This window comes from Dendrobates tinctorius, unplaced genomic scaffold (genome assembly GCF_039654945.1).
Source record: "Dendrobates tinctorius isolate UK_male_01 unplaced genomic scaffold, ASM3965494v1 ptg000211l, whole genome shotgun sequence".
NCBI classification, from domain to species: Eukaryota; Metazoa; Chordata; class Amphibia; order Anura; family Dendrobatidae; genus Dendrobates; species Dendrobates tinctorius.
In genome coordinates this window covers 25,648,305-25,668,681 of record NW_027361878.1, presented here as the reverse complement: position 1 = coordinate 25,668,681, position 20,377 = coordinate 25,648,305, and the positions used below count along the sequence as shown (strand labels likewise).

General features: G+C 45.0%; 1 protein-coding gene across 2 annotated transcripts in view; it reads left to right on the top strand.

Annotated features, from left to right (window-relative positions):
- AHNAK (AHNAK nucleoprotein) overlaps positions 1–20,377 on the top strand; it is a 65,860-nt gene that overhangs the window by 20,468 nt on the left and 25,015 nt on the right. For both annotated transcript variants that reach the window (XM_073554652.1, XM_073554651.1), the window contains exons 2-3: positions 9,067–9,144; positions 15,583–15,733. In XM_073554652.1, coding sequence (XP_073410753.1) covers positions 15,583–15,733 — 151 coding nt within the window. In that variant the 5' untranslated portion in view covers positions 9,067–9,144. The remainder of the gene's footprint in view (positions 1–9,066; positions 9,145–15,582; positions 15,734–20,377) is intronic.

The window sequence follows — 20,377 nt, the reverse complement described above, 5'->3', positions numbered from 1 at the left end:
CAAAGTGACTCCGTATGCCTCTTAATAGCTAATGGCTCCATCAGGGTTTCTGTTGGAATCCTGTTTTTCAGCGATTACGATGGAAACCCTCAAGCATAGAGCATCTCATATGTGGACCTAGCTTAAATCTGCCCTTTCTTTTTTTCTCCCATCCAAAATCTCAAGTATATGGCCATCTTCAGTAAGAACATAGACCATGTTTCAGTCTAGAGGTTCCGGGACACATCACCCAGTGACTTCAGTGTTTGCACTTTTTTTTTTTTTCTTGAAATAGTCTTGGACATCATATAGTCCAACCGGTACGACTAAAAATTTCTTCACTATTCCATTTTCAGAAAACATGATTCATATGAAGAACGAGGTAGAAAAGAAATCCCGGCATTGGCCAATATGTTTGACACATACTAACCTAATACTACATTTCCCCAACAGGAGTGATATGGAAGCTCTTGTGACTTTTCCCCAGCATCAGGACTCCAGGTCATTAAAGAGGTTGGCCACTACTTTTTTTTTTTCTTCTTGTATTGATGGCCATGGACATCTGATCATGGGGTTGCGACATCCGTCTCTTCCACCGATCAGCTGGTGCAGGCTTCTGATGGGAGTTTCCAGATGCTGCCGAAACGCAGAAGCCTCTTCATTTCTATAGTGCCTGCGGCCGGGTACTGTAGATCCACTATTATTCAAAGAAATAGGGATTGGATCGGTAGGATCCGGCCTCGGATAGCATAGTTTTGATGGAGTTGCAAGGTTCCAGCAGCATCTGAGAACTTCTGGCTGGTAACAGCTGATCATCGGGGAGAGGCCATGTTGCACCTCCATGACCATTCAAAAAATGAGTGGCCAACCTCTTTGATACTGCCGCAAGAAAGAAAATAGTTCTCAGTGTACAACACCTTCCGCAACTGTTTAAAAAATTAAATTAGAAAATGCTCCTATTACTATTTAATAAGAACAATCGGATAATAATAATCACTGGACTTGGCTTCCTTGGCAGGCAACACTGTTCTGATTTCTCTCCGGTGGATGTGGACATACGGTAAGTACTCAGGAAGCTCGGCAATTTCAAGATAATGATGTAGCTATGAGGAAATGAGTTGATCGTAGTCAGAGGCTTTATTTGTCGGAGACTTACCGCATGCTGTGATCAGGAAGAGCGCTCAGATTAGATGCATTTTCCTGGGAATTAATAAAGTACAGGTAACCATTCATTTAGTGACTGATTTCAGGGAACTGTCGTCTTGCAGACCATGGATCTGGTGATGCTAAAGCCCCTTTCTAGTAACTGCAATGCGGACTGACCGAGAGAGACATCTTGTGTGTGACACCTGATGTCTCGTGGTCATACAATCCCGGTGCCCCCTGTGCCCTAAAACATGTGACTAAGATGAAAATAGCGTAAAAACATTCCGTGGAGCATTCCGCCTCTCACATTACCTGGAATCCAGCAACGACGGAGCGCGGCTCTTACACAATCCACTCCACTTAAACAACCCCTTTCATCTCTCCCCAAGCTCATGGTCCTAAAATTCTTCTAATTACACTTTAAGGGGGATATCTCTCTGAGATTTTGGAGAATATGGACTTGCTTGGACCTGGAGTGGTCAGTATGGCTGCTAGATTCTAAGGTATGTAAATTAGTTCTCCTCAAGAAGGAATGAAACTTTCTCTAGTGGAGGTCAATCTGCAAGAAAGTGAAGGAACCAGAGCCATTAGATTAAAGTAAACCGATGAGCTAACAGGCTTGTGTATGGGGGCCTCCTGGCTCCACCTCCACCCCAAAATATATGGTGGGTGGAAAAGGGTCCATTTTGCTGAATTTTAGTGGCTGATCCTTTTGGTTGTCCTGGAGATAAGATCTGACCAGAAGATGCTGACCACACCTCTCATAGAGAACACAGTAGCGCTTGGCCAGACAGAGAATGATGGTCAATATAAATAGCTGTCTAATGTGTGTGTATATAGGGGGGCTTAAAACTCAATTCACTATCTGGAGATCCCTTTTTAGAACCTTTTTAAATGCCTCTCATCCTACCGGTGCCCTACCCAGAAGTAAAGAGGGGCGAGAACTTCAATAAAGGTCTCTAAAGATGTTTGGTTTCTCAAATCTCTCGTCATGTTTAAGGCTTTTTTATGGATGGATCGGACATTGACTTACAAATATGACTAGATAAAATGTATTTCCTTCTGGGGGAGAGCTAGTTTTCCTACTGACCACTCCCAAGATGCACTGAACTGCTCAGCCACACCAAAGTTGCGCAGAGTGCCGTGCTTGGTTTGACTAGTCCTTTTGTGCTGACAGACCCCCTTAGAATAGTGGGGGGTTTTTTTTTTTGTTTTTTTTTCTTCTGTTCTCTCTTCTAACATTGAAACGTGATACATAAGTACCCATGACAGAGAAACACATGGAGGTTGGAACTGTATGCCAAGTACTGAAAACTTGGGCTTCTTTTTGGAATGGAGTGTAGCGGTGAGGTGGCTGGAAATTATGACTATTTTCTAGTTGGAGACCGTTTTTTTTTGTTTTTTTTTTGTGTGCTTTTTTTCTTAGAGGTTTAGTTGCTACACTCCTCATGCTATTTTTTAAAAATATAAATCCTAAAATGAATAGTAAGTTAATTTATTATATGTATTCTGCATAATGTCTTTACGCGGGTGCCACATAATTGACTTCTTCAGGCCACAATATGAAAAGGAGGGGGCAGTATATGCCTACATTTAGTGAGGTTGAGGATGGCCGCACTTGTACATGTGTATGAACTCACGGCGCTTTGTTTCTACAGTAAACTCGATGCGCTAGCCTTGGGGCATTTGGCGTGATAGGATGTACTACATCGGTGTCGTTTAGGACGCACCTTTATTTTGGAACAGCTTGGTCTTTTGTGGTTGTCTTAATTGTGCCAACCGTTTCAGCTTGGCAGTTCTCATTGAAAATTGCAGAGTCATAAGTACGGCTTTTTGATAACCATGTAGAATTTTATAAACCTTTTTGTCAACTTTGATATATCCTAAAACAATCCGAGACATTGACCAAACATCTCAAACAGTATCCTATAAGAGGACACATCTCTCCTGGTATATAATTATTTTTATTGCATTCACCATGAAGAGTTCCTCTGTTATTCCTCCTAGAAGACTTTGCATAAATTGCCAAATCGGTGTTGATGTTGTGTCCGTGCAGATTCTGATATTGTCCAATCAGGATTGTTAGTGTTGGCATATAAAGTAGGCTGGAGAAACCATAAAGGCTCAATGGGATCTTATCTGGTGATGGAGGACAATGGGGTGTGACAGGGTGCTCACCTGATGAGGTGTGATACACAACTACTGATGTAGCTCAGAGTGTCGGCTGCCAGTGGTGTAACTAGAGTCTGATGGGCCCCTGTACAAAATTTGGACCTGCGCCTCCTTTCCACCACATGTTGGTCAGATGAGATGTACAAGCCCCGTATAGCGTTCTAAATCCTAAAGACATGCATATCCCCGCCACTTCATTATGTAGTAATGTCCCCCATTCTGGGCACATTGTGGCATATGTTCCCCATCCTGGTATAGATGTCTCCTATCCTCGTATATGTCCCCCGTTTTTCCACTGTTCTTTAACACACAAAAAATAAACCATTATCACCTAGCCTCTGCTCCCCCATCGCACGCCGTCCTCTTCTGTAGGCGGCAGCCGCCTTCCTTGTGCAAGCGACGGGCAGCAGATGACGTCACTACCATGCACCCCCGGTCTAGGGTGTGCCGGCGTCGGCTGCCAGCCTCTGATCAGTATAGCAGTTCAGACCCCTTTCCAGCGCCGACCCAGTCGCAGTCACACCCTATGTGACTGATCGTCAGGCTCCTGTGAACCCACAGGTAAAAAACGGATAAACAATAGAAAAAGGAAAAAAATGGGTTAACTACACTGCTGATGGAAAAACCAAATGAAGATTCCAGGAGACAGGAGAAATTGCTGTACCAAGTACTTGTGGTTTGTCCTGATGAAGAAGTTGGATGACTTCGAAACACGTTGATGATAAACCGCACAGTTATTTTTCCTGCCTCCTGGAATCTTCATCTGATTTTTCATCAGCAGCGCAGTTAACCCATTTTTATCCTTTCAATAGAATTTTCAAGGACCCCTGCAAGTTGTTAATTTATTCATGAAGTTCCCAGAGGAGTAACACAGATGGCACAATGCTCCAGAATGAGATGAAAATAAATATACCGGTCCAAGGGATCGCAAAAAGCCAAAAATATATTTAAAAGTGCTTGCCACCTGATGAAGACAGATTTATCTGTCGAAACGCATTGTGGACTAATTTTATTAATAAATGAGCATGTTTTAAATATGTTTTTGGCTTTTTGCGCTCCCTTGGACCGGTATATTTTCATCTCAATCTCTTTCCTCATCCGGGGTACCCGGCGGGAGCAGCATTGCTCATATCCAATTTGGAAACGTGCAGCTGGCGCTCCATCTGACTGTCCTTTCCACTTTCTACAATGCTCCAGAATGGCATTTTGGAGTAAAAAAAAAAATTGTCTTCTAGGGTATACAATTTTTTTTTTTTTTTCACTCTTTTATCAAGTTGGTGAAGTCTTTGCACAAGCTAATAACTTTTTAAGAGCAATTTAGCTCTTGTTGAAAATCCTCTCCGTTCACAGAGGTCAAGGAGCGAGCACTCACAAGTGCTGCTCTGCAAGTGTCCGGGATCTCTAGATTTGACCAGCTTTAGTGTTCTTATGATCCTCCGAGGCTCCCTCTGCCAGCAGTATGGAAAGTGCACAGTTTGCATCAGCAGTGCGACTGTGCTTCCAGCTCAAACATCAGTGCGACTGTGCTTCCAGCTCAAACATCAGTGCGACTGTGCTTCCAGCTCAAACAGCAGTGCGACTGTGCTTCCAGCTCAAACCAGGAGCATACTACCTTCCCAGCAAGCAGGTAGCCGAGAGGCAAAGGAGCGGGGGGGCTTCTGAAGATTTAAAATGAGACAACCCATATAGTTGAAACAGAGAATTGCTCTTGTGCAGAAGGAAAAAAAAATAGTTTTTACACAAAAAATATCTATTCCTGCTGTTTAGAATATTAGCATGATCTCAGTGGAAATTGTGACTATTGCATTACTGTCGGGGGGGCCATAAATAATACCATGGTAACGATCCTACAGAAAATATCTTGCGTAAGGAAGCAAGGTTTGTAAAACCGTTGGCCATTAATAATTCTAAGAATGTGGGATATAAAGGGGATTTCTAATCGGAGAAATATTTTCCTTCCATTAGAGACTATGGGGGGGGAAGGAGTTTATCAGCTGCAGATGTTGTAGACATGTACTGAAAGCAGATTCCCTCCTCTCTCTGTAATCGGAGAGGTATATGTGGTATTGTACATGGATAAACCAGCTCTGCTAGATCATACAGCCTCCCCTGCATGTCTCTGCATGGCCTCCCTGCATTCCTGTACCTCAAAGCCTCTCTGTTCTCAGAACACAATAATCTTGCTTTGTTTCTAAACCCAGTCTTCTCTCTCTATTATTATTTATTTATTTTTTTTATTTTTATTTTTTTTTAATAACCCCATATATATTTTTTTAAAAGTTGAATTTCTGCCAAACAAATTTTTCCCTTGCCCCCTCTCACACCCCGTGCTCTGTCTCTGCACGTCTCCGCACTTGATGGCCCCTCCTCAGTCATGTCTGATCAGAAATCAGATGACATGATTGTTCTTTTTAAAACAACAAATTTGTTTATCTGGTTGCAAGAAGGATATGGGAAAGGCAAAAAAAAATAGTTTTGCATATAGGGGAATTGCTATCACCAGGACATAAGCGCTCAGTTTGCATTCCTATTTTATTCCCGCTGCTCCCCTGAGTGACCCGAGTTTTGTTTCTTTAAAATCCACCATACTGTTCCAGAGATATGGGCCTGTTTATTTAGTTTTTTTTTCCCCATTTGTACAAAGATGGCGTGGCTCACAGGATAATTATGCAGCAGTGTAGAGACACGCCCCAGAGGAGCCTGTGAGCCACACCCCACTCTGTAAAGATGAAAGGCCTATATCTCTGGAATCCAAAGAGGGATTAAAAAATATACAAAAAACGAATACTCAGCGGACCAGCTACAATAAAATATAAAAAAATTGCCATTTTTGACATGGTGGCAGGAGGACTTGCACTTGTTATAGATATGTAATTTTTATATATTTGTACCATACATGGTGTAAATGCCCTATTGTAAACAATGGCATTGTTTCACTCTTTTGTTCCTGTGCCTCACTGCTCCTGAGATAACCAACCCATTTGTTCTTCGTAATCACGACGCCAAGGTAACACTTCGGTGGCAGGAGCCCCCTTGTAAGCATTTAGGTGCCAGGGTCCCTATTCAAAGCTAGCTACAACCACAGCAGTTACAGGTGACAGTATGAGTAAAACAGCTTGCACCCTTATGATTTGGAACTGGCTTGGTGAGACAGTACACCCCATATAGATTATTTTGACCTCTGGTCTGTGCACCACCCCATTACTCCTCTCTACCATGATTGTCTTTAGATTCCAGTGAAGAACTTTGACAATGACCCTGAGTTCTTGGCTCTTCACACAAGCTCATAGATTTTGTAAATGGATATACCTTTAGTTTTGATTGTCCAATCTCTAATGTGAATAAAATTATTTTGCAGAGTGATCTTTGGGTGAATGGTGGCCTTTGATAATTTTTGAGAAGAATGAAGCATGTTTTATGTCATCCAGTTGATAAGGGATCGAAATCTCATAACAATATTGACTGACAAGTGTACAATGACAATATCTTACGACGAAAAGAGAAATCTGATCTCCTGGTTCGTCTGGTCTAACAGAATCTTGCAGGTGCTGAGCACTTTTGGGGCCTCCAGCACTTGGAATGGTCTGTGCTGGTTCCCGAAGCCTCCAGCCAGTTTACTTCATTCATTGAGTGCTAATGGGGATTCTGGCAGGCTGTGTAGGGGAGGTGGAGTAGACATGTCTGACCAGTCGGGTAGTATTGGTTGATAACCGACTTACAGGTTTATTTGAAAGGCAGACAAGCCTGAAAACTATCTGATGTGTATGAGGACCTCCTGTCTCTCCCCCAGCAGATAATATCTGACATCTTTTTGTTCTCTGGGAAAATAATTGTTGACATTGCGTTCTCTCTGTGCCTAGTGACTCACGTGAACGCTCAGCCGTGTGTCTGCTGGAGTCACGAGATAGTTGGCCAAACGGCTATTTCCCGTGTTAGACCCGGCTTCAGAGTCCTAAGGTCCAATACACATTGAGTCAAACGGCAAAGTCTCAGTCTTGGTTAGGAGCGGCCAACCCTCTGTTATGTATTGGTGCCTCCTGACTCTCACATAACAGATGTTGGGGAAAGAAAAGTAGGATCTGACTACACATCCTTTCCTTCTCATGAGAAATAAGCCACCCCCAGAGGTCTATGGCAGCGGCTTCCTCCTTCTCCCCCTTTAAAAACTTGTCGAAACGAAGCCGGCTTATGTATGAGGTTCTCCAAATAACAAGCATTTGGCTGACAGCTGTTAAAGATTTTATAGGCACCTAGAGGGTGTGAGGGTTTTTTTTGCTGAGTTCTCAGAGCAAAACCTCTTCGAAACTAGTGTTTTTTGGAGAGCTTCAACTCCAAAAACTCCGTGTGAACACACCCTGCCAGTATGTGCACCACATTTTTGAGGCGGTCGCAAACTTTTGACTTTTCTAGAGGAAAGTGCTTTAGGATACGTTCCTACTTCGGAAAGTTTTTGGAGGACTTTTTAAAAAAAAAAAAAAAAAAATAGCATCAGGACCTGCTTCAAAATGGTGATATGCACTTTATCCTACCGTAGTAAACGTGGCTATTCCACGCTGCTGTTAGGTAGAAATGCAGATCCAGCATGCCCAGAAGTAAATCTGCTGTTTTTATTAGTCGACGCGTTTCAAAGTTTTCATACGTCTTCCTCAGGACATAACCACGTGTTATGAAAACTTCGAAACACATCTACTAATACACAGAAGTAAATTTGCGGTTTTTATTAGTCGACGCATTTCGAAATTTTCATGCATCTTCCTGTGGACATAACCACATATTATGAACTTCGAAACGCGTCGGCTAATAAAAAATCACATGTACTTCTTTGTATCTTGGATCTGCATTTCCATCTATCTGCGGCGCCAAATGTCCACATTTATTCCCTTTTCACGTATTATTGGTAAGATGGTCGGTGGAACTGCAGCGGCTGTAATTCTACGCCTTTACATTATGTGAACACAACTTTACCAGGTTAGCAAAACCTTTTTAACTTTTCAATCTTAAACCGGATAAGACTCTATTTGCACTTTTTTTTTCTTCTTTGCTCTTCAGCTCCTTTCTCCCACCATTCTTCAACCGAAACCTAAAGTGGAAGAAAAACCCTTTTTAAATGACAGAACAAATAAGCAGCAAAGTGGTTTTACAATAGAAATGAATATTCTTCTTTCAAGTGCTTTTTATGCTGATTTTGGAGAAAACCAGCTTCAAAAGAACCCCCCCCTCCAAAAACTTGTGTGCACCTACCCTTTAGTGATACTTGGACAGTAACGTGTACTTGTCTATTAGTATTGGTATCGCTCCATCACAAAAAAAAGCAATGTCCAACGGTGATACCTTTTGATTTCAATGGGATCCATTGTTTCCTGAACTATCTGTAAACATTTTCCTCTTTACTTGTTGAACTGGTGACAGCCTTGTGCACATCGGGCATTTTAATCCACTAGTGCTGGAGGTAGAAGCGGGTGACCCGGCCGGGCTTTGTACCGATTCCCAGTGTCTAGTTGATTTGGGAGGTATGTTCTATTGATATGTGGCCAGAATCATGGGAAAGGGGACTATCGTGGACTCTTTGTATAATATTTACACAGGGAGGTTTGTTTAATGTCACATGGCTTTTATAGATACCAACGTTTTGTTTTTTTTGTTTTATATAAAAGTCCTCGCCCTGTCTGTCTGTATGTAATATACACATGCATATTTTGAAAACCTTTGCTTTTATAATGGGGCAAGAATGTTTTTAATGCTTTTTTTTTTTTTTTTTTGTCCCAACAGCCTGAAGTCCTCATGCAAACAACCGTGCAGACAGAGCCAGCAAGATCTTGTAGAAGGTAACCGACTCAAAATATCAAGGTAAATCCTCCTCCTGTTCCTCCTTTACTGGACCACAATCTAATATTATAACCATCTATTTCAGCTCAATGCCTCATTCTGTAACAGGAAAAGTTTTTAACGATGGAGCCGACCCATCAGATTGCCGGGTACCATTTCTAGAAGTCACTTTAAAGGAATTGTCCAGTTTAAAACTACAAGTCTGCAATCACTATGTTATGTGACTGTAGACATGTGACTGCTCACATTGTACACTGCACGCTGTCAGGATTCTCCAGTTCTGGCTATCGTGCAATATGCATACCCACGGCCGCATTCCTACTAGACTGCTTCCAGGCCTCGTGCAATACACTTGCATTGAGCGTCTAGTTGGAATGTGACCGGGAGTATGCAGTGTGCATGAAGTAAGGATTCGCATACAGTCACACAGGCTTGTAGTATTAGACCGGATAATCCCTTTAAGGGAATCTGGCTGATTTTATAGGCAACCCCTCCTCCTCTTTTTCCAGTTTTAATGAGTTGTTTTTTTTTTTGTTTGTTTTTTTTTTTAAAAAAGGCGCACAAGTTACATCTGGAAGAATTGCCGCAGCAGATATTCATTTTCAGATGCCGTTTGTGTTTCTTTTTAACTAGGGCATCTGGGCGCGCCCTAAATCTCCTGGGACATCAAATTCGCAAGAAAATAGGCTAAAATAAGGGTAATTTGTAAATGATAGTAGCTTATTGCAAGCTGCTTCCTGTACAGAAGGGAAATCTACTGTTTATCAGAAATTATTTCTCCATTATTTTAAAAGCAGTCTGTCGGCAAAGAATGACTGTTCACTGGTGATGTACGAGCGCACCCTGATAAGGTGTTATCTGAGCATGCTCAGGTGCTAACAGGGTCTTCGGCGTACTCGGGAAAAATGCTTGGCTCAGTAACTCAGTGTAATTTCCCACTTGCTAGTTTCCAATCAGTCTTCACTTTTCTTGATTGACAGCCCTGACTTTACAGGAGCCAAAGGACAGCAGAGATACAGTCATATGTTAAAGTTTGGGCACCCCTATTAATGTTAACCTTTTTTCTTTATAACAATTTTGGTTTTTGCAACAGCTATTTCAGTTTCATATATCTAATAACTGATGGACTCGGTTATATTTCTGGATTCAAATGAGGTTTATTGTACTAACAGAAAATGTGCAATCTGCATTTAAACAACATTTGGCCGGTGCAAAAGTATGGGCACCTCAACATAAAAGTGACATTAATATTTCGTAGATCCTCCTTTTGCAAAAATAACAGCCTCTAGTCACTTCCTGTAGCTATTAATGAGTTCCTGGATCCTGGATGAAGGTATTTGTGCCCATTCCTGCTTACGAAACAATTCCAGTTCAGTTAAGTTTGATGGTCGCCGAGCATGGACAGCCCGCTTCAAATCATCCCACAGATGTTCAATGATATTCAGGTCTGGGGACTGGGATGGCCATTCCAGAACATTGTAATTGTTCCTCTGCATGAATGCCTGAGTAGATTTGGAGCGGTGTTTTGGATCATTGTCTTGCTGAAATATCCATCCCCTGCGTAACTTCAACTTTGTCACTGATTCTTGCACATTATTGTCAAGAATCTGCTGATACTGAGTTGAATCCATGCGAACCTCAACTTTAACAAGATTCCCGGTGCCGGCATTGGCCACACAGCCCCAAAGCATGATGGAGCCTCCATCAAATTTTACTGTGGGTAGCAAGTGTTTTTCTTGGAATGCAGTGTTTTTTAGCCTCCATGCATAACGCCTTTTTGTATGACCAAACAACTCAATCTTTGCTTCATCAGTCCACAGGACCTTCTTCCAAAATGTAACTGGCTTGTCCAAATGTGCTTTTGCATACCTCAGGCGACTGTTTGTGGCGTACTTGCAGAAACGGCTTCTTTCCCATCACTCTCCCATACAGCTTCTCCTTGTGCAAAGTGCGCTGTATTGTTGACCGATGCACAGTGACACCATCTGCAGCAAGATGATGCTGCAGGTCTTTGGAGGTGGTCTGTGGATTGTCCTTGACTGTTCTCACCATTCTTCTTCTCTGCCTTTCTGATATTTTTCTTGGCCTGCCACTTCTGGGCTTAACAAGAACTGTACCTGTGTTCTTCCATTTCCTTACTATGTTCCTCACAGTGGAAACTGACAGGTTAAATCTCTGAGACAACTTTTTGTATCCTTCCCCTGAAAAGCTATGTTGAATAATCTTTGTTTTCAGATCATTTGAGAGTTGTTTTGAGGAGCCCATGATGCCACTCTTCATAGGAGAATCAAATAGGAGAGCTACTTGCAAGTGGCCACCTTAAATACCTTTTCTCATGATTTGATACACCTGGCTATGAAGTTCAAAGCTCAATGAGGTTACAAAACCAATTTAGTGCTTCAGGAAGTCAGTAAAAAGTAGTTAGGAGTGTTCAAATCAAGAAAATGATAAGGGTGCCCATACTTTTGCACCGGTCAAATTTTGTTTAAATGCAGATTGCACATTTTCTGTTAGTACAATAAACCTCATTTGAATCCAGAAATATAACTGAGTCCATCAGTTATTAGATATATGAAACTGAAATAGCTGCTGCAAAAAACAAAATTGTTAAAAAGAAAAAAGGTTAACATTAATAGAGGTGCCCAAACTTTAACATATGACTGTAAATATCCAAGTGGGTGATAAAGAGGACTGAACTGTACTTGGTTTGAACAGTCATTTTGTGCTGCTAGACTTACTTTTTAAACATTGTTACATGTTTCTTGCAATGGATATTCCTATTGAAAACCATTATCATGAGGATAGGTGAAAGGATCCCAGGCAATATCATAATATATCTTGTGTATTGGTAAGAATATATTTAAAAGTTCAAATCTGCCGCCAGAGTTCATTATAAAGAGGTTGTCTGGTCTTTAAAATGCAAGTCTGCAGTCACTCTGAGACTGCAGACTTGTGAGTCCTCACATCGCGCACACTACACACTGTCAGGATTCTCAGGTATGCAATATGCATGCTCACGGCCACATTCTGACTAGATTGGCGCAGCCTCCCTCAATTCAAGTTTACTGAGAGAGACCGGATACAGTCTAGTAGGATTCTGGCAGGGAGTATGCATATCGGACATTTGCAGTCACACGACTGTTAGTTCCCAGTGCTGGCAACAGAGAATCCTCACAGCGAGTGAGGATTTACTAGTATGCAATAACAGAGTGACTGCAGACTTGTACAGCAGGTGTGCGACATAGAGATGAGGAGAGGAGAGTGAACATTCAGTTCATGAGTAAAATGTGTCTTCAGTGAATACAGAATTTTTTTTTCCCACTACTAAGATAGGAGATGACTATTGGTGCTCATAAAATTGTATGGAGGGAGGAGGAGATGCTAGGAGCAGACTGACATTCTGATGTAAGTTTTCCTGAAGCAACAAGTAAATTCAAATTAGCCAAAGACATACTTTAGCAGACTTTACCTATGAATTTAGGATGAAAAATCACGTTCAGGCTATGTGCACACGTTGCGGATTCCGCTGCGGGTTTTTCCGCGCGGAAACGCAGGTAAAGTGACCTGCAGTTTTCCTGCGGTTTTGCCCTGCGGTTTCACACCTCTACTATGTTAAAGGGAAACCGCTGCGGAATCCGCCCAAACAATTGACATGCTGCGGTTTGTAAACCGCAGCAAAACCGCAGCGTAAGCACAGCGTTTTCGAAAACCCATAGGCTTTCATTGTACTGTACCATGTCAGCGGAACTGCTGCGCTTCCGCAGGGCCAAAACCGCTGCGGAAACGCAGCAGAATCCGCACCGTGTGCACATAGCCTTAGGAGGATAAAGAAGGCATTCTCTCTTATAAGATATATTACAAAGTTTCTTATTGTCGTGTGTGCTATCGATTTATGAAATAAAGATTAAAGCTTGTGATGAATGTTACATTCGCCTGTTACGCAAGGGAAAGCTTCTTGCTTTAACAATGGCATACATTTTAAGAAGTTTTCTAAAACTTTACCAATAGTCCTAGCTCCATATTTGTATGTATGAGTCAGACGCCGAACCTCCATTTTAGATCTTCAATAGTTTGTATACCAGCAGCGAAATGTGCTCATCACCAGCGTGCGGTATGTACGCTCAAAGCACCCCCCCTGCTGGTAGAATAGAATACTGATTTATTTTTAAAGGTACAGTAACTGTTTTTCTATTGAACCTCTCTGACAAATGGAAACTGCTGCAAAAATATTCTTCTTTATAACCAGTTTAGAGATGGAGAGAGTGTCTATTTTTATACTTTTTGGGGGGTTTAGAAACCTACATAGGGGCTATTGTAGTTATACAGTGGTAAATTTTAAAAGTTTTTAGACTACTTTTTTGAGTTTTAACTTGTTATATTTGATGGATAAATTGAGACAGGTTTTGGGGTGAACATATTATAACTTTAAAAGGATGCCAGCATTGGAAAATTAGCTGTTATTTGTTAGTTTTTTTTTTACATGTATTTAATAAAAAAGACGATGTGTATTTTTCCCATATCACAATTTTGTGCAAAAAATCTTGCAGACTTCACACTGGCCACTGGGGACTTTTAGGCTCTTACTTTGTTTCATGAAATGCACATGTACATTAGCAGCAATAGACTAATACCCAAACCTTGTATTGAAGCATCTAATGAGCGTGTGCAAAGGTCATCGTGAAGGGAGGGGAGGAGGGATAGCTGTGACATTGCCTATTGTGATTGGTGGATCCTGTGTTATCAGCCTTGTATAGCTGTTACCGTCGTTATAATCCTGCCTCTGATGATAATGAGACTACTGAAAACTCCTCCTGAAAGAACAGGGAGTAAGGGCCCCGTCACACATAGCGATCTCGTTAGCGAGATCGCTGCTGAGTCACAAGTTTTGTGACACAACAGCGATCTCGGCAGCAAGATCTCTGTGTGGGACGCTGACCAGCGTCCGGCTCGCCTGCCGGTTATCGCTGATCGTCCTGGAATGGCCAGGACATTTTATTGATCGCTGGTCTCCCGCTGGCCAGCATGCATCGCTGTGGGAGACCAGCGATCAGCTGGTAACTAACGTACACATTGGGTATCTAAAGGACGTGCGTCCCTTAGATACCCGATGTGTACCTTAGTTACCAGCTCCCTGCATCAGCGCGCTGGTAACTAAAGTACACAGCGACGCCGCGCTCTCGGCGTCGCTGGTGCTGATCGCTGGTGAAGCTGCCTGTTTGACAGCTCATCAGCGATCCTGACACGTTGATATCGTTGTCGGGATCGCTGGTGAGTCGCTATGTGTGACGGGGCCTTAAGAGTCTAAAACGATAAAAAGTCCCAGTTGCTATTGCAAAAATTGCAAGATTAATCATTGTTTAATTTTTTTTATAATAAACTTCGATATACACACAGAATTAACATGTTTAATAAATACATGCAAAACACAAAAAACCTGATTTAAAGAAGAATTCATTTTCTGATCGCTTCCCTTTAACAGTCAGTTAGTTGCTCCAGATGTTAAAATAACAATGGGAATATGTTCCTGATTTCTTTCAATTTAGTTCAGTAGGAAAGTCAAAATCGGCAACAAGCCCCAATTGTGGATTTTTTGCTATGGAGTACCCTAATGAATCCCAACTTAAATTGTTAATCTCCCTGCCTGACTAAAATTTTCCTCACTTTGGATCTGTTAGGCATTGTTTGGAGTATTTTTTTGTTTTGTTTTTTTTTTTTACAGGCATTTAGTTTCTCTGCAGTTTTTCTTAGGCCATGTTCACACGTTCATTATTTGGTTTTGGCTTAAATGTGGGAACATACCCAGATTCTGCTCCAAAATCCCACATGGGGGGGGGGGAACTTTTCAAAAACTTAGAATCAGTTTCACATAACGAGAACACATGCCTATAATGCACATAGTGCTGTTTTGATTTTCTTTTTCCTCCACGTGGGGAAAAAAAAAAAGAAACCTGTCGATTCTTGTGATTTTTTTTTTTTTTTCTTTTTTCTTCTACTTGTAAAAATACAATGTTCCAAATTTGACCAATAAATCAATTGAAACAGATATGAAAACACAAACCCATTTCAAAAATGTTTTCTCCCTCACCCCGACTGAATTTTGAGAACTGTATTGTTTTTTAAATCTGCAACTTATTACTTCTTTCAGCGCTTTTACAGCTTTTTTTAAAGATTTTTTTTATTTTTTTTATTTTTTTACCTATAGCAAGTAATGTTTTGTAAATGACAAAGTTTCAAAAATGCAGCAAAACCTGCATTTTAAACGTAGCTTTTTTTGGCTGCAGAAATAACCGCTGTGTGTGAACATAGCCTGAGGACAACCTTGTGTCTAATATATGACAAACGAGTCGGGTTTTAAATAAACTCTAGTTCTTGGGGCAAATGTTTTTGTTTTGTTTTTTGTTTTTTTTTTCTTCCTTTAACGGCAAAAAGATGACTTATGTTTTGTGTTTTTTTTTCTAGATGGAGGAGGAGGACACCAGGGAACTTTTGTTACCCAACTGGCAAGGAAGTGGGACTATGGGTCTCACCCTTGACCAAAATGAAGGAGGAGTTTTCGTTAAACAGCTTGTACAGAACTCGCCAGCTGCAAAAACAGGAGTTGTTCGAGAAGGTGAGTGCCTCCTAGGCTTTTGTGAGGTTTCATTGCCATGTATTATAGATATTACCCCTCCTCATCACACAGAATACTGCACTGCTGGGTATTATGAATGAGTCACCGAGGAGGAAAAAACAAAGCAAGCTAAGCCCAGAAAACCGGAGAGGTTGGTAACTAGCGGATTGCAGACCCCTGATCCTATCCACACAACTAGCAGTAGCCGTGGAGCGTGCCTACGGTGGTCCTAGACGCCTCGTCATGGCCGGAGAACTAAATAAGCCTAAAGAAAGGGAAAATCTAAACTGCCCCAGAGCAGACCCCAAAGCAATAGACAGCCCCCAACATGTATTGTCGGTGAAACAAGATGAAAACACAGACACAGGTAGAAAGATAGCGAGGGCCCCATCTTTTGCTCAGCCTAACTAGAAAGGACAGGAAAGAAAAGCTGCTGTCTGCAATCACGCAAAAAACCCTGCCAAAAAGAATGTCCAACACGTCTGATAGAAAAAGGCCCTGAAGTCGCTAGACTTCAGAATATACCTGAGTGCTGATATAGTGATTTTTAAGACAGAGCAAAAGAGATCAACTGATCAGAGACTAAATGGGGATTCAGCCCAGTCGCAGCCAGGGCTGGCTGAACACAAATCTAAGTAAGGCCGGTTTCACATTAGCGCATTTTCAGCGCGCGCACGGCCGGGGGTAGCTCCGCCCCCGAGCCGGCTCTCTGCCCGGCGTGCCCGCCCCTTGCTTGTAGCGCCGCCCCCTAGCGCACAGCGGCGCCTGCGATCGGCGCACCCTATCTTTAGCATAGGGTGCGCAGATCGTGCGCAGGCCGTGCGCTAGTTGCGCTTTGACCTGCGCTGCGCACTTTTGACGGTGCGCCGTGCGCGCCAAAATCAAACTTTTCGGATTTTGGCGCGCACAGCGCACCGTCAAAAGTGCGCAGCGCAGGTCAAAGCGCAACTAGCGCACGGCCTGCGCACGATCTGCGCACCCTATGCTAAAGATAGGGTGCGCCGATCGCAGGCGCCGCTGTGCGCTAGGAGGCGGCGCTACAAGCAAGGGGCGGGCACGCCGGGCAGAGAGCCGGCTCGGGGGCGGAGCTACCCCCGGCCGTGCGCGCGCTGAAAATGCGCTAATGTGAAACCAGCCTAAACTAGACAAAAACTCATATGAACAATAGCAGGGAAAACTTAGCTTTAGGAAGGCAGGAACCAAACTGGAAACCAGGAGCCACAGTCAGGAAAAATCACCAGCAAGAAACTAGGGAGTTGGCTGCCTTAAATCCAATCAGAAACTGCTGATGTCCAATCGCAGTCCTCTTCCTCAGGTGGCCGGTCTCTGCCATTTAGATCAGCTTCATTACCTCCCTTCACCAACAGAGGGAGTCCAGATAGAGAACTCACTACTCCTCTGTCAGCACAGCCAGCTCCATAACCCTCACCAGAAGCCAGAGGCAAACCCGAAAATGAGCTCACAACAGCTGGGGATGTTTTAACCTCATAGTATTACTTTACTAAAAAGTCAGAAGACCAATATCAAACAAAGGGGTCATTTGACCAAAAACATCTAAGGGTGTGTGCACACGTTACGGATTCTGCTGCATAATTTTCCGCACAGATTTGTTTAAATCCGCAGGTCAAAAGACCTGCGTTTTATCTGCGAATTAGCCTGCGGTTTTACCCTGCAGTTTGACACCTGTCATGGGGCAGGTGCCAAACAGCTACGGAATCCGCACAAAGAAGTGGCATGCTGCGGTTTTAAATCTGCAGCAAATCCGCGTGGAAAATTCCGCACTGTGGGCACTGCATTTTTCACTTTACATAGACTACAAGGGTACTGTACAACGCAGCAGAAACTGCTGCGGATCTGCAGGGCCAATTCCGCTACGGATCCACAGCGTGTGCACACACCTTTTAGACCTCCTAAGAAGACATGCCAGGATTGAGGTGTCAAACATCTAGTTTTACCTTTTTTTTTTTTTTTTTTTTTTAAGGCTATGTTTCCACAGAGGTTTTGGTGATTTTTTTTTTTTTTTTCCCTTCCTGTGTACTTCTGAAAAAATGCAAGAAACCCATTATACTTACCGTATATTAAGTATAAGCTGAGTTTTTTAGCACCTTTTTGTGCTGAAAAAGCCCACCTTGGCTTACTCTTGAGTGAGGGTCCCACAAGATGGAGGGTCACAGGAGGCGGCTGCTGCGGCTAACTCTTGTGCCCGCTGCTGAAGAGAAACGAATATTTACTGTGCTGGCAGTGAATATTTATTTCTCTGTAATAATGTGCACAGTGTCAGTTGGAGCCGCCGACTTCCAGCAGTGGCCGGTTGATCACGGAGTATGTGCTACTTAAGAGAAATGAATACTCACCTCTTTCCACATCCATAGGCGTGGATGGCAAGGAATATTTATTCCCTTAAATAGCGGGCACACGTTTGTCCGGCCGCTGCTGGAAGACACAGGCTGCTGCTACTGTGCCCGCTACTAAATAGCAATGAATACTCACTACTCTCCATGCACATAGTGGAGAGCAGAGAGTATCCCAGCAGCTGTCCTCTCCTATACAGCACATGATGTAATTGCCATTCGCTGCTTACAAGCATGAATCAGCCGCTGGCATCGGAACAAGACGCTGCGAGGAAGTGCAGGGAAGGTAAGTAGGATGATTTTTTATTTATCTATTTTTTTTTTTCCTGATGGGAAGGGCCATTCATACTGGGGTGAATCGATCCATCCATCTGTAGCTGGGGGGGGATGGAGGGTGAGGGACGCCACGTGTACCGGGGGGATGGAGGGTGAGGGATGCCACGTGTACCGGGGGGGTGGATTGAGGGTGAGGGATGCCACGTGTACCGGGGGGGAGAAGGGGGAAGGAGGGGTGCCACGTGGACCGGGGGGAGCCCACGTGTGTATACTGGGATGAGGGAGGGGAGCGGGTCCCATGCGCGGATGGATGGGAGGGAGTCTGTGGGCAGATGGATGGGGAGCGGGGTCCCACGTGTGGATGGATGGGAGGGAGTGGGAGCCCGCGCGTGTGTACTGGGATGAGGGAGCGAGTCCGCACGCGTGTGGATGGATGGGAGGGAGCCATGCCTGCTGGGATATGGGGGGGAGTGGAGTGAGCCATGCCTGCTGGGATATGGGGGGGGGAGGAGTAGAGTGAGCCATGCCTGCTGGGATATGGGGGGGGGAGGAGTAGAGTGAGCCATGCCTGCTGGGATATGGGGGGGGGGGAGGAGTAGAGTGAGCCATGCCTGCTGGGATATGGGGGGGGGAGGAGTAGAGTGAGCCATGCCTGCTGGGATATGGGGGGGGGGGGGGGGAGGAGTAGAGTGAGCCATGCCTGCTGGGATATGGGGGGGGGGGGGGGGAGGAGTAGAGTGAGCCATGCCTGCTGGGATATGGGGGGGGGGGGAGGAGTAGAGTGAGCCATGCCTGCTGGGATATGGGGGGGGGGAGGAGTAGAGTGAGCCATGCCTGCTGGGATATGGGGGGGGGGGAGGGAGGAGTAGAGTGAGCCATGCCTGCTGGGATATGGGGGGGGGGAGGGAGGAGTAGAGTGAGCCATGCCTGCTGGGATATGGGGGGGGGGGGGAGGAGTGGAGTGAGCCATGCCTGCTGGGATATGGGGGGGGGGAGGAGTGGAGTGAGCCATGCCTGCTGGGATATGGGGGGGGGGGGGGAGGAGTGGAGTGAGCCATGCCTGCTGGGATATGGGGGGGGGGGGGAGGAGTGGAGTGAGCCATGCCTGCTGGGATATGGGGGGGGGGGAGGAGTGGAGTGAGCCATGCCTGCTGGGATATGGGGGGGTGGAGTGAGCCATGCCTGCTTGGGATATGGGGGGGGGGGGGGATGGAGTGAGCCATGCCTGCTTGGGATATGGGGGGGGGGGAGTGAGCCATGCCTGCTTGGGATATGGGGGGGGGAGTGGAGTGAGCCATGCCTGCTGGGATATGGGGGGGAGGGGGGGGATGGAGTGAGCCATGCCTGCTTGGGATATGGGGGGGAGGGGGGGGATGGAGTGAGCCATGCCTGCTTGGGATATGGAGGGGAGCCCACGTGTGTACTGAGATGAGGGAGGGGAGCAGGTCCCATGCGTGGATGGGAGGAAGTGCGAGCCCGCGCGTGTGTACGGGGGATGGATGGGGCGGGAGCCCGCGCGTGTGTACGGGGGATGGATGGGGCGGGAGCCCGCGCGTGTGTGTGTACACGGGGGATGGATGGGGCGGGAGCCCGCGCGTGTGTGTGTACACGGGGGATGGATGGGGCGGGAGCCCGCGCGTGTGTGTGTACACGGGGGATGGATGGGGCGGGAGCCCGCGCGTGTGTGTGTACACGGGGGATGGATGGGGCGGGAGCCCGCGCGTGTGTGTACCGGGGATGGATGGGGCGGGAGCCCGCGCGCGTGTGTGTGTACCGGGGATGTATGGGGCGGGAGCCCGTCCGCGTGTGTGTACCGGGATGGATGGGGCGGGAGCCCGCGCGCGCGTGTGTGTACCGGGATGGATGGGGCGGGAGCCCGCCCGCGCGCGCGTGTGTGTGTGTGTGTGTGTGTGTGTGTGTGTGTGTACCGGGATGGATGGATGGGGCGGGAGCCTGTGTGTGTGTACCGGGATGGATGGATGGGGCGGGAGCCTGTGTGTGTGTACCGGGATGGATG